The sequence below is a fragment of the Xenopus tropicalis genome, chromosome 5 (assembly GCF_000004195.4).
Source record: "Xenopus tropicalis strain Nigerian chromosome 5, UCB_Xtro_10.0, whole genome shotgun sequence".
Classification (NCBI taxonomy): Eukaryota; Metazoa; Chordata; class Amphibia; order Anura; family Pipidae; genus Xenopus; species Xenopus tropicalis.
The window spans coordinates 119,364,003-119,378,993 of NC_030681.2; the positions used below are offsets into that span (position 1 = coordinate 119,364,003).

The following is a 14,991-nucleotide window of genomic DNA, read 5'->3' on the forward strand; positions in this document are numbered from 1 at the left end:
AAATTGTCAAACAGTTCATTAATAAATGGCAAATAAAATAGCAGCTGAGAACAATGATGTCACAGAAAACAGCTTGCTCTCGGTTTCTTTGGAACAAACTATCCATGACTTTTTAGTTTAGATAATATTGATCTTTTTCTATTTAGCGCAGTACAAACGCTAGAGAAAAATTTAATTAGTATTTATTCCCATGCTAGTAAATATATTTCAGCTTGCTAAACTTGTACACGGCTATGTACCGGAAGCCACAACTGGCACCTTATGCAGCATTTTTCTCACACAGGATATGACCTACACTAAATAATAACACACACTGCATAGGGTTTGTCAAGAAGTGTGCAGGGATAACAGCAAGGGTAATTTCTAGCTGGGTTTCCAACTCCGTTCCAGCTCATTAAACCCTTACACTTTTGCTGTATGATTCATTTGTACGCACCAGAACTGAACAATCACTTTACATTATATTAACTGTGACACCACAAATGTTACTTACAAGTTTACATAGCATATCTGTAGACAGGAATAAAAGTGTGAGCAAAATAAACATTTTGTGTGCAGTTTGTAGACAGTTGTAATCAAAGCAGTTGTCATTTGTCTACACATTCATTGTATTGCTGTGTTTTTATAAATGTTTCACTTTTTGGCTCCCCATCCCTCAAGACTGACATTTAAATTGCTGCCTTGTTGCTGCCTAGCAACCAGACTTGAACACAAATGATAAGTTGCAATATTAATACAGGCTTTTAGAGGAATGTAGAAGCCTTCTCCGGAGAACTGGAGTTGTGGGTGATATTTGAATTTAAAACAAAATGTTGGGTATTTGCAGTAAGAGTTATTTACTGAGGTTCTGCATCGGTGGGAGGTAAGATTAGAAGAAAGGAAATGGAAGTATAATTGAGTATTTCTGGCGCTTGCTGAATTGATAGAATAGCTAGAAAATAAGCAGGGGTCTGTTTGGCACCTTAAATGAGATCCCTTAAAAAAACTATGCATTCTTTTACACAACACATGTACAACACACATTACAAAGGTCTGTTGGTAGCTTAAGGTCATTTTGGCGAGCTTACCAAACAAGCAAATCTTTCTCGTAATATGCCTAAGGTAGGCCATATCGGGCTAATTAGACCATGTGTCCCTAGGGCCAAACAATCAATTCAAATGTCGGGTATAGGAGCCGTTGGAGTGAGGACTGCATCAATAAGCCAATGTGGTCCCCAATCCAACCAGAAAATCAAATCTGCCCAATCAATACCTGCCCAATTTTCTGCCAGATATCAGCCATACAGGGGCAGATATGCTTCCGAATCCATCTGAAGGACTTAAATCTGCCTGTGTATGGCCACCTTTACTCACCCTGATATAAAGCTGGCCATACACATTAAAATCTGCAACTTAACCAAACAAGTGGTTCTTTGCCTGATTGCCACAGTGGACCAGATCAGGGCAAACAATTGAACCATAGCAGAAGCCTGGGCAAGCCCATTGGGAGCTGACAAGCTGATGCAGTCTTCATGCGACAGGAACTTTAAACCTGTCTGATAGATATTTAACCAATTTTCAAACAGTTACTTGTCAGGGAGGTCTTTAAAAAGGACCCATATGTGAGCAGAGCAACTACCAACTCGGCAGCTTATATCTGCCCCTGTATAGCCATCTTAAGAGAATTAAATGGCCACTTAAGTATGACAGGGTTTTTTTACCCCTACAACTTGTTTTTTTTAAATTTAATTAAAGAACAAGAAAAGGCTTTACCACTCAGTGATTATAAGTGCAAACCTCAGACCCTGGGCCCTTTCTCCTCTTCACTAAAAAGTTCACTGGTCCAGTGTACCATTGTAGGGAGTGCCGCACCGCCATCTGGCTTCTAATTCCTGCATTGTCCATGCTGCCATAGGCATTTCAACATGCCCAATGTGCAAAATGAATATTTAGAAACTGACAGCTGAATATTATGATCTATAGACCTTCAAGGATTGCAGAAAGCAAAAGCAAGATGTTGGCATGGCCCTCCCTGACAATCTCAGCAGAGATGTTTTAGAAGAGGGTTGTGTACCGACTGTCAGCGCTGCCCTATAATACAGGAGTTTATTAACTAAGTAGCCACTGGGGGGATTTGCCAATTTTGGTACAATCTTCTGTGTGTTTATTTCATAATTCATATAGTGATATGCTATTTCTGTGCAAAGATGTGCATCTGATAGAATGTGCTGACCAATTTGTAAGCCTATAGACATCTGGAGGACCGCAGGGTGCCGGCCTTATGACAGGTACTTGGCCTTATGCTCGGATTGTGTCTAGTGGCAGAAACAAAAGTAGATTTTAGTGCATGAATAATTGCATTTTACATGAAATATTTTCCAAGATTTGCCACCTGAACCCAAATTTACTATGGAAATTGTTTAACAAATAAACATGGGGAAACAGACACTCATGCAGAAACTGTGCTGCTGTCTTCTTCATAGGGATGCACCGAATCCAGCATTCAGATTCCGAATCCTTAAAATCATGTGGCTTTTTGTCACATAAACATGGGAGTTGAAAATTCTTCAGTGTGTGCAAAGTGCACAGTTCTCTTGAACCCTTCCTTATCCTAGTTTGCATGTGCAAATTAGGATTCAGTTCAGTATTCGGCCAAATCTTTTGCAAAGGATTCAGGGTTTGCCAGATCCTAAAATAGTGGATTGAGTGCATCCCTACTTCTTTATTTATCACAACATATTTTGAGCTGTAAGTAGAGATCGGTGATTCTGTCCCGTTAAGCTTCCGTGAAAAATTAGCGAAACAGCGAAAATGTTGCACGTCAAAATAAACTGTGGTGTGTGAGATTTTTTTGTGTGTGTGACAATTTTTTTCACATGCGTGTCATAATTTGTTTTCATGCGGACAATAATTGTTTGATGCTGGTGACAATTTTGACACCCGTTTTGCGAAGTAATCTGCCAATGCCAAAATGCGGAAATTCGCTGCAAATCCATGCCTGCCCAATTATTTCCCCCATCACTAGCTATAAGCTCTTTTTGAAGAACACAAAGCTAAGGAAACAGGCACCATTATTATATATCCACAACCTGGGCCAGAACATGTTTTCATTTATGGAAATTGTTCCACCAGTGTGTTATAATAGTGGAGAGAATAAGAACTATACTGTACTGTATTTATTTATAGTGCCACAGGGACTAATATCAAGCATAAAATTTGGGAAATACATTGGTTACTTGTCTAACCAAATAGCATTTTCATTCACCACTTTGATTATGGCCTCAGGCATCTGTGACTAAAATTAAATGCCTAAAAATAACCTCTATAGATACAGTTTTGAGAGGAGGGGAGGATATATGTTACGCCCTTATAGAGACTGTGCTCTATTAAAACTAATTTGCACAGCCAGCTAGAATGTACAGTAACCTGGGGCTACAATATCCATTTCCCTGCTGTACAGAGAACTCCACGTGACAAGGTATATACTTACAGCTTCACATCTATGCAACTACTTGCACCAAGCTAATTGGTTGCTATGGGTTACTGCTCCTGGGCAAACTTAGTGCCTTTTGTTACGTAACCCCTGAGCGTTATCAATGCTTAAAACACTTCTCAGTGGTTTTCAGACTTTTCAAGCTCAACTGTGAGGGCCAACATGTCTAATAACTAAATTACAGATAAACTGTATGTAAATGGGGCCGCCATGAGGTGGGCTATAGATGGGTACTGATTTGGGGGGCAAGTGTTAGAGAGGGCTTACAGATAGAAAAGTGCAATATGCAGGTTGTAAAAAGGGGCTGGTCTTTTGCAGGGGTGGGCAGGATTTCATGGGTGGCATATTGGTGTAATTGGGTAATAATTTGGGTGGACTGGGGGTGTGCCTATGGGGGCTAGGGTCATTTTTTTCTATTGGAGCCCTACTTATTTGATGGAACAGTCATAACTCTTGAAGCCCAGATGAGCAGTAAGCTAATAATAACTGGGGCTGTGGGTATTGGTATTGGCCATAGAGCATCTATTAAAGCAAATACATTTTCTCATCACGTCTTAGCCTTCTCCCTAAAGCCTATCTAGGGGGCTAAATAAGAATTGGCACAACCCTCACCCTAACTGGACTTCACACTGGGCCCCTCATTAACCCTTCTGGCTCCCCTGTAAGGGCCAGCGCTGCCCCACAATGTAAGCCCCATGTGCGGTGTGAGTGTGGGAATGCCCTGCGCCTGACTGGGCTCCATGACTAGCGCTACTGTATGTAAGCTGCCCCACAATGTAAGCCCCATGTGCGGTGTAAGTGTGGGAATGCCCTGCGCCTGACTGGGCTCCATGACTAGCGCTACTGTATGTAAGCTGCCCAGCAGCCGTCCCAATGGAAGCAACGCAAGTACAACCCCTTGTCTGACTGAGTCGCAGCTGCTGCAGAGATACAGGCCATTACTAGTGACTGAACTTTGACAAGTCTGTCAGGCAGGCGATAAAGCAAGTTCCGCTTCCTGGGACTTTGAGTTACATTACAGAAAAGAGCGGCGGTTTTCTGGGTTTGGGTGAAAGTCCCTCCTGTCAGATACCATTCCCCATCTCCCTGCGGTACTGTGTGTCCGTCACTTCCCTCTCCATCCCTCTGTCACTTTCCCCCTTCTCGCCTCACTCAGCCCCCTCTATCCGGCCGCTCTCCCCCTCCTGCTCTGCTTCTAATGGAGCCTGCTCGGAGATTCACCAAGAGCCTCCTGAAACCCGGGGCAGCGGCGGAGATTCGGCAAAACGTGTGCCAAGCAGTGCGCTCCGTCAGGCGGAAGGTAAGTGCAGCCAGTGATGCGCTCCCATGTACCTGTAGGCTTCTGTCTGCGACTCCCATGTACCTGTAGGCTTCTGTCTGCGACTCCCATGTACCTGTAGGCTTCTGTCTGCGACTCCCATGTACCTGTAGGCTTCTGTCTGCGACTCCCATGTACCTGTAGGCTTCTGCCTGTGACTCCCATGTACCTGTAGGCTTCTGCCTGTGACTCCCATGTACCTGTAGGCTTCTGTCTGTGACTCCCATGTACCTGTAGGCTTCTGCCTGTGACTCCCATGTACCTGTAGGCTTCTGCCTGTGACTCCCATGTACCTGTAGGCTTCTGCCTGTGACTCCCATGTACCTGTAGGCTTCTGTCTGTGACTCCCATGTACCTGTAGGCTTCTGTCTGTGACTCCCATGTACCTGTAGGCTTCTGTCTGCGACTCCCATGTACCTGTAGGCTTCTGTCTGCGACTCCCATGTACCTGTAGGCTTCTGTCTGCGACTCCCATGTACCTGTAGGCTTCTGTCTGCGACTCCCATGTACCTGTAGGCTTCTGCCTGCGACTCCCATGTACCTGTAGGCTTCTGCCTGCGACTCCCATGTACCTGTAGGCTTCTGCCTGTGACTCCCATGTACCTGTAGGCTTCTGTCTGCGACTCCCATGTACCTGTAGGCTTCTGCCTGCGACTCCCATGTACCTGTAGGCTTCTGCCTGCGACTCCCATGTACCTGTAGGCTTCTGCCTGCGACTCCCATGTACCTGTAGGCTTCTGCCTGCGACTCCCATGTACCTGTAGGCTTCTGCCTGCGACTCCCATGTACCTGTAGGCTTCTGTCTGTGACTCCCATGTACCTGTAGGCTTCTGCCTGCGACTCCCATGTACCTGTAGGCTTCTGCCTGCGACTCCCATGTACCTGTAGGCTTCTGCCTGTGACTCCCATGTACCTGTAGGCTTCTGCCTGTGACTCCCATGTACCTGTAGGCTCTGGTGTATCACTCCAATGTACATATAGGCTTTTGCTAGAAGCTTTCCCAGCTATAAAAGTGTTATTGCAATTGTACTCAGGATAGATGGGTAGAACGGTACAATTATATGCTGCTGGGTTTATTGATGTATGCAGTACGGTTTAGCTTGTTATAAAAATGAATTACATTGTAGCTATGAGACCCGGCTTTGCAAGTTCCGTCGTCCCAGCTGGTGCTTTAATGTTTAGCCAGAAAGAGAATGTGTTTGGCTGTCATTGTATACTAATAATGTATCTAATCAAAATGACCCTGACACTTTCTCCCATGTTTTCCACCTGTTGTTAGTCTATCATGTTCTTGAATCACTACCTGTGCTCCAGAGAGCAGTGTTACCTTGGGGGGTACAACCTGTAGCTCAGCATCTACACCTGAACATTAACTTTTAACACTCCCAATGTCTGTCGCTAAGGATAGAGCAGGAGGTTTGAGAATTGAGGGTGAAAAACAAAACAAGTTATAGTTTTTGTATCAAATGGCATTCCATTTTTTTGGTGGATTTGCATTGTACACACAACTAGATAAGTATTTTAATTTGTGGTTCTTATATGTATACATACATGCATTTAAAACACTTGAAGTCACCATATTGCTGCAGTTATGGAGTTCTCCATAAGATAAAATGCCAACAGCATCATCTGTTTATGATTAGAAAGCTTTATGTCAAAGGATACATTTCTACACAACCCTTGCTCTGCCTTTGCATTGAGGCTCCTCCTCCTTTCTGTGTCTCCTGGCAGCATCATTGCCATTTATTTTAAATGAACCACATAAACCATGTTTCATGCAGATGGGGAGTTTACCCCTTTTATTGTGTCCACCTTGGCTATTAAAACATTGTGTATGTGTGGCTCCATTAAATAATGTTCTCTTTTAGTGAATTGCATATCTGCACCACCACTGCAGGAGTTTGTGGGAAGTGCTACAATAATCTACATTAGCATTATGGCTGTGCCATGTGGAGTGGGCCCTAGTGCAGTCACACCTCTTGCCTCCCCCCCATATTGACACCATTGCTGACAAGCCAGGAATAAGATAGCAACCTCTGTGGCAGAGCTATTGCTAGTGGAATTTTTGTCTGCTAGTAAAGTTGACCAAATATCCACCAAAGCCTTGCTGCTGCTTGTGCTGCATCTCAGAATCTCGCCAGAGCATCAGACACCTGCTTTTACTGTCACGCCTACAGCAGCACAGTACACAAAGTAACAGGGTTCAGATACTGTATGTAGGAATGTAATAAAGGTTATTAGCAAAATAACGGTTTGCAGATTTAGGAATGATGATTCCCATTTTGCAATGTAACATTGCCCATTTGAATTATACACAGCACTTGTGACCTGTTTAAAAGTGGCTTTTTCTTTGTATGAAAGTACCTTTTCAAGTAAGTTTACCATGACCATAATATGTGCCTTGGTTTGGAAGAGTTGCTTAATACCTTTGTGGATCATTATAAAATATTAATATGTACAAACAATGTTGGTCAGAGGAAAAATTGTTTATGTTGCTCATATTTTTTCATGTAACAACATCAATTACATCCCTGGACAGTAACTCTTGCATCTGCTGCCCGAAATGAATACTTTGGGTGCAGTCCCCTCGTCTGATATAAAGCTTTGTGAAACGCAAATATGAGCCTTTCTTAAAGCCTGCTCCTAGTGAGCAGCTGCAACATCCAGTCCTTATATCACACACATGCTGAGAATGCCTGTTTCACCCTGGGGTGTTTGCTTTGGGCTCTCTGAGAGGGTGCTGCAAATACTTCACTGCCAGAGTGCAGGGTGCATCTACTGACAAACAATCCCTAACTCGTAGATTAGGCAGAGGACAGATTTGATTTGAACAGAGTTAATGTACCAGTATATGGGAACACTAACACTATGCAATGGTGCATCATTTAGTGCATATTGATAAAAATATACATGCATGCATACCAGTTACTCAGGTTTTTATATGGCCTTTCATGCATTGAATTTCATTTTATTGCTTTGGTTGTCAACTTTCTTACTCTCAAAATACAAAATCCATACCTAATTTATGAAATTCCTAATATCTTTTAAATTGAACATTCAATTACAGATGTTATGGACCCCACATCAAAATCAAATGAATAACCTCTAAGGTCCTTAACTGCTTAGTTTTTCCAGAGAAAAAAGCCAAGCTAAGGGAAGAAAGCAAAACCAAATCCTATGTCCCATAAAGTACAATCAAACCATCCAATGTGCACTTTTGCCCATTTAATGGAACATTTCACTTTTGGTAATGATGGCTGATGATAGGCAGGCTGACTTGGGAACTTTTAACTGACAGGGAATATATACCTGTAGAGTAAATATTCTCCTTAATGCTTCCTTACTAGATGCATAGCTAATTGTTATGCACCTAGAGAGGTAAGACATTTTCTGCAGCTGTCAAAACAGCACTGGACCCAGGCATGTTTCTCCCTGAGTTCCTGTGCTTTGAATGTGCAGGGAAAGAGGGCTCCCTATGCTGGAACGTCTGATAGAAGGGACAGCCTGCAAATGCAAATTAATCCATGAAATGTTCTCCTTGGTACAGGAGTAGACAAAGTTTTTGTTTTTTTTTTGCTCCAGAGAACAGTGTTTGCATATTTACTTTTATTTTAGAACTGCCCCTCTAATGGCCTTATATTGAATGTTGGTTTATATTGCTCATTTATTTAGCGATTTAAGCCAGTAATGAACTTGGGTTATTTTAATTACAGTTAGCAATTTCCTGTGGGTAAGCAGCTCCATGCTACATCAGCTTCAGCCTCCAGTGCAGCCATAATTTACTTCCTGTATGGCCATCTTCCTCCAAATACCCCCAAAGAAAGGGAAATGTACCCCATAAAAAAATGTGAGCACTATGACATTTCCTTGACTTCTGCAGCAGGGACATACAGTGCATGTGTATAAAACTGTACAGAGTGTAAACCACTGGGAAAATAGCATTTCTGGATGCAGAACCCTGTTAACACATGCCATAGGCTGGCCATAGGAATTTCTAGCTTGCATGTTTGAAGCACCTTCTAGGGTGCTGCAGGCAGCACTATTTTCAGAGAAAGGCACAGCAAAGAGCTGCCCCATAGGGCTCAACTCAAGGGTCAATGTACTGTACATTGGCCCTAGATTCTTAAATGTAGCTGAGACTTTTCCACCATTCTCATCCAGATTCAATAATGTATACACTAGAAGTGCTCTCACATAGGGTGCTGGGTGCTTGATGCACATGTGCACAGTCAGCCTGATTATAACTCTAGAACAGGGGTCCCCGACGTTTTTTACCTCTTAGCCACAATCAAACATAAAAAGAGTTGGGGAGCAATACAAGAATGAAAAAATGAAACTGGGGCACCAAATAAGGGCTGTGATTGGTTATCTTTAGCCTCTATGTGGACTGGCAGCCTATAGGAGACTCTGTTTTTTTTGTACACATGGTCTTTATGCCTCCAAAACTTGCCTCTAAGACAGAAATTTAAAAATAAGCACATTCTTTGAGACCACTGTGAGCAACATCCAAGGGGTTAGTGAGCAACATGTTGCTCCCGAGCCACTGGTTGGGGACCACTGCTCTAGAAGAACAGGAGAAGCAGAGAAGTCAACCTTGATATAAAGAGTGGTTCTACCCTATTCTGTCCAGACCACACCTTGTTAGGCTGAGACCATGCCCTTTAATAAATAGTAACATTTGAAGGCACAGTGAATTGGTACATTATAACTATGTATAAATACATAAGGGGATCAGTCGTGCTGGCTGATACATTATATAGCTTTAAGAAGGGGCTGGATGGCTTCTTAGCAAGTGAGGGAATACAGGGTTATGGATTATTAGTACAAGTTGATCCAGGGACTGGTCTGATTGCCATCTTGGAGTCAGGAAGGAATTTTTTCCCCTCTGCAGCAAATTAGAGAGGCTTCATATAGGGTTTTTTGCCTTCCTCTGGATTAACTAGAAGTTAGGCAGGTTATATATAGGCATTATGGTTGAACATGATGGACATACGTCTTTTTTCAAACTAACTTACTATGTTACTATGGTCCCACAGGGTATTCCTTCCCTGTATATAGTATTGTAATTATAGCAAGCACGCTGCTTGTACTGACAAAGGCATTTTCAACAGGCACCAGTGAAACAGTTTCTTTTTAACTGTGTTGTTCAACTCCTTTGTATGAAGAATATCCCAAAGGATGGCAGCCTTTCATACATGTAAAAAATAGAAGTGGAAATTAGCTTTAAAAAAATTATTTTTTTTCCCCTGTGCTTTAGTTGTGCTCTTCACATTCTTGGCGTTTTCTCAGTTGCTATAAAGCAGTTTGTTGGTTGGCCTATGCAGCATTACTGCATTACTATTACTTGGCTCCAGAAGCACTTCTGCAGATTAAATCAGTATAACAAATGTAGAGGTCTGTGGTGTAAAGTGCAGAGTGTTACTTGCTGTTGTGGAAAAAGCTATATTTTTATTTATGGTTCTCATGATTCAGTTTTATCTGTAGCCTTGGGAGCTATAACATTTAGTGAAGGGCAAGCTCGCAGGACATTCTAACCATCCCTTGTGGAAAGTCAGAAAACAGATTTATGAGTTTAAGGGATGCAATCAGATGTTTCCGGATATGTGCTATGATATGTTATGTTTTGTACTGCGGCTAAAAATATTTTCTAAATGGAGACATATTACGCTGTAATGTTTTACTGTGTTTATTGTAAATATTGACTGTAAGAGCGATGGAAATGAAATCAAGAACACACAAGTGACATAGAGAATTCTAAACAATATCCCAATAAGAAGAGATCTTAATTTTTTATTATTAATTGGGTAAGTCTACAAGGGCAATTCCATTCTTTCTTTACATAATGACATACATGTAATTGTAAGCAACTTTCCAATACTAATTCATTAAAATTGTTTAGTGGTTATAAAGTTGTCTGTAAATATAACTGCAGTTTAAAGCGTTCTACTCTCTGCTCTTGAAACAATGTTGCAGAAGCCAGCTCTCCTTCAACACAGGCTGGAATTCCCACAGTATATGGCCTGCCCCTTTAGTTGGTTTCTGCAACATTGTTTCAATATTTAGAACCAGCAGCTCAGAGAAGAGAACTGCCCTGCCTTTTATAGCAGTGATATTTACAAGTAACTCTCAAGCGAATACCAATGGTTAATTAATGTACATTGAAAAATTTGCTTTAATGAGATTTGCTAATTATGCAAAAAAAAAAAGGGTGGTGTTTCCATTTAAAGGGATGTTATCATTATTATCATTAAAATGTCTTTCTAACTAGGGCTGTACAGATATATGTTACTAAATGTATGCTGTATCCCTTCAGCTTTCTTATCTTAATGACTGATTTATCCAGATAAGGGCTTAAACTTAGAAAGTGATGTAAAGAGTGGGTTTCTGATAGGAACTTGTGCCTCTGTGGCAAATAGGTGCAGTTACATAGACAGCTGGATTTCAGCCATATAGTGTAGCAGAACAAATGCTGTGTGAGAGAAAGGACAGACTTAACCATTTGGCTGCAAAAACTTATGCAAGAAAAAGAATTGAATTACACAGGGGTCAATTATGTCATGAAAGGAAAGGTGCAAAGTGCAAAAGGGACCTGCAGAGACTTGCGGGCAGCCCATGAATACATCACTGCCTACATTTGGCAGCACTGTATTCATGATGTACTAGTTAGGGATCGTAGGTGCAGCCTGATCAGGACCCTGTGCTCACTGCCTTCCCTATGGCAGGTGGTAAAAAAGGGCTGCCTTGTGCGGAGGATTTTTATCCAGTACAGTAGTGCCCTGTAAATGAGCACTAAGGAGTACTTTTGTGCCCCTTAGGGGCACATTTACTAACCCACGAACGGGCCGAATGCGTCCGATTGCGTTTTTTTCGTAATGATCGGTATTTTGCGATTTTTTTCGGAAAATTGTCGCGACTTTTTCGTTACTAATATGATTTGTGCGAAAAAACGCGAGTTTTTCGTAGCCATTCCAAAAGTTGCGCAAAATCTGGCGATTTTTCGTAGCGTTAAAACTTGCGCAAAAAGTTGAGATTTTTTCGTAGCGTTAAAACTTGCGCGAAACGTCGCACCTTTTAAGTTTTAACGCTACGAAAAAGGCGCAACTTATCGCGCAAGTTTTAACGCTACGAAAAAATCGCCAGATTTTGCGCAACTTTCGGAATGGCTACGAAAAACTCGCGTTTTTTCGCGCAAATCGTATTGGTAACGAAAAAGTCGCGACAATTTCCGAAAAGTCGTAAAGACGCCGAAAAAATCGCAAAAAATACGAAAAAGTCGCAAAATGTTCCTTTTCAAATCGAAATTTTTCCAATTCGGTTCAGATTCGTGTCTTAGTAAATGTGCCCCTTAGTGTTGTTGATTTCAGTCCAGGGCCTTTGTAAAGTCCCCTATTGTTTTCAGTCACAATTACAAACTATTTTGGCTATTGTTTATGTATAGAATCATTGCCAGATCCTTTACAAGCTTGCAAAGTGAAGAAATGCCAGGATGTATGCCCCTGTATTTAGAAACTGCTGCCACAGAGTTAGTATTTTTTAGTAAAATATACAATTCTAGATCTAGAGGGCAGCATGAAACCGTTTAAGTACAAGTAATTGCACACTGGTACTCCCCATCCCTTGTCTCTGTCTCCTATATAAATGCATATTTAGTTTAGTAAATAAGGCTTGTGCTGATCATACTTTTTGCTTCTGTTTTAATTTGGAAATGTGTTTTAAATGTCTTGCACTAAACAGGGCAAAGTCTAAAACTGAAAGTAAAAGTTAATTTCTACTGTTTGTGTCAAAACAAACTAGCAGTCCTCTAACAAGCTCTGTGTATTACACGCTCCACCTTATCCCCTGCAGCTGAGGGAAGGGGGGGGGGTTTGTTTATACAGAGGTTTTTCTCCATATGTAAATGTAGAAGTAGAATATTATTTTACCTTTAATTTGAAAATGTGCCCAGTTTAGTCCAAGAACAAATATTTCTTAATTAATACAAAAGGACAAAAGTATGTTTAGCACAAGACCTTTTCTTTAAACTAAGTTGAAAAAGGGTGTACACTGGTCCTTTAATTTACCATAAATAAGGGGTGGTCCTGTATTTCTTTTGTTCTTATTCTTGGTTATTCCAGTCACCTTTTTCATGATTCTATGGGTATATTCCAGCCTTGCAAGATAGTTTTGTTTATATCAAAACTGCGTTTTGAGTCAATCACAGATTTATAAGCAATGATGTCATAGCTTTTAAATATTGTTCACCTATAGTGATGAGCGAATCTGTCCCATTTCGCTTTACCGAAAAATCCGCAAAACAGCTGAAAAATTTGCGAAACGCATTGAAGCCAATAGGTGACACATTTTAAACGCAACAAATTTTACGTGAGCAACATTTTTTATTTATGACTTTTTTTTTATTTCAAATGCATTAAAGCCAAGGGGTGTTTTTTCTCACTCCAAATGCATTAAAGTTCTTCGTTTGCCGCTACTTTTTTGTTGCAGCAAATTTTTTTGTGGCAAACTTTTGTTGCAGTTTTGCAAAAAAATTTGCAGATACTGAAACACAGCATTTTGCTGCAAATCCATGCCTGGCAAAAAAAAGATCACTCATCACTATTCACCTCTACAATATTCTTTTCTAACTCAAATCCTTAATTAGCTGCAATAACTGCAACAGATATATTTGGCCCCTAGGTAGGTCTTTGTATTCTTTACCCCCACCCCAATTCCATGATCCATACCCTATAAAGCTGTATTTGCTGTTAAGATCTGTATTCTCTGCCCTTATATTATGCTGATTGTTTTCTGCTGAGAAAACCCTACTGTGCTTTAGCGAGTATATTCACAAAATGAATGTGTTGTGCTCAGGCAGAACTGTAGCCAGGGCTCTGGAACTGGGAGAATGGGAAGCCTAGAGACTGGTATTGAGGATTAATGCAGCTGGCATTCTACTGGCAGAATATCAACCATCCTTTGTGAGCTGGGCTTTCTTTCTTTGTTTCTAGCAAATGCTGCTATTTGTGTGACTCCTGGAAACAGTTGCTCTAGCTAGATCCCTATTCAGAGACCCATTATTTATTATTGCTGCTTGATTGTTGTGTAGCACCCCTAGGGGTATGGCTCGGTATACTGACGATATGACTGTGGTGACACCCCAAAGATTTCCCGTAAACACCAACAAATATAGAAAGTAACCCCAGATTTATTACATAGAACTGGGCTGAAAATGAGTTAGTAGTTATATGCAAAGAATATAAACAGGCAGCTATGGCAAATGTAGTGCATTGCAATATCAATATAAACACATTAGCATTTAAGTTTTAACAACAAAGTAAATAAACACCTACTATTCAAAATGCATGTGTTTGGGAGCTCCCCTAATGTCCAAAAAGCCGTCAACGTTGGGGCCTTTGAACAACAATTTACTCCCAGGATGTTTGAACTTTGTATTATAGTTTCAAATGTGTACTGTCACTTTAAATATAGTTATCTTCTAATTAGCACTTTCACTGTAATCCACTTTGTGTTGGTCAGCAATAATAATCCCACAGTGGCTTGGTGCAGTGTATATCTCCTGTAGCAATTGACACAGAGTGTTATTTTGTTATAATGTGTACAGCTAATTTATATATAAGTTATATATAAATTCATCCAGTGTCGGACTGGGGGTGTAGGAGGCCAAAGAAAGCAGCAATAGAGTCGGGTCTGGGCTGCTCGGGCCCACCGGGTATTTTCCAGGTATTCAGATGGCCCAATCCGACCCTGAATTCATCAGAATCCAAGCGTCTGGCCAACTCTGTACCAAACTCTGTACCTCTTTGCATATGCAAATTAGGATTTAGATTCGATTCAAGGTTTCACAAAGAATTCGGGATTCAGCAAAATCCCAAAATAGTGGATTTGGTGCATCCTTAGTTCTGATAGGGTACGAAAAGGTTTATACATTGTCTGCTGTAAAGTCATAAGCTGTGTGTAAGATGTCCATCTGGCTTTAGTTCTTATTTCACTTTATGAGTTTTTTTTCTGGTAGTTTCCAAGGAAAGTACCAACTGCCTGAAGTCAGTCAGCTTCTAGTGACAAACAGATTGTGGTTTGGATTGATCTCATTCGTGGCTTATCTGCAAGAAATCAGACAAACACGAGTTAACAGTTTCAATTTCATTTCCATTCAGTGCTCAGATATAGTAAACAGAGCGTGTTCAGCAGTCAGGTGATGCTTTGT

General features: G+C 41.1%; 1 protein-coding gene across 1 annotated transcript in view; it reads left to right on the top strand.

Annotated features, from left to right (window-relative positions):
• Positions 1–4,318: 4,318 nt before the first annotated feature.
• The window catches only part of dock10 (dedicator of cytokinesis 10), a 156,408-nt gene continuing 145,735 nt past the window's right edge, over positions 4,319–14,991 (top strand). Inside the window, exon 1 of the mRNA XM_031902394.1 lies at positions 4,319–4,772. Coding sequence (XP_031758254.1) covers positions 4,671–4,772 — 102 coding nt within the window. The 5' untranslated portion in view covers positions 4,319–4,670. The remainder of the gene's footprint in view (positions 4,773–14,991) is intronic.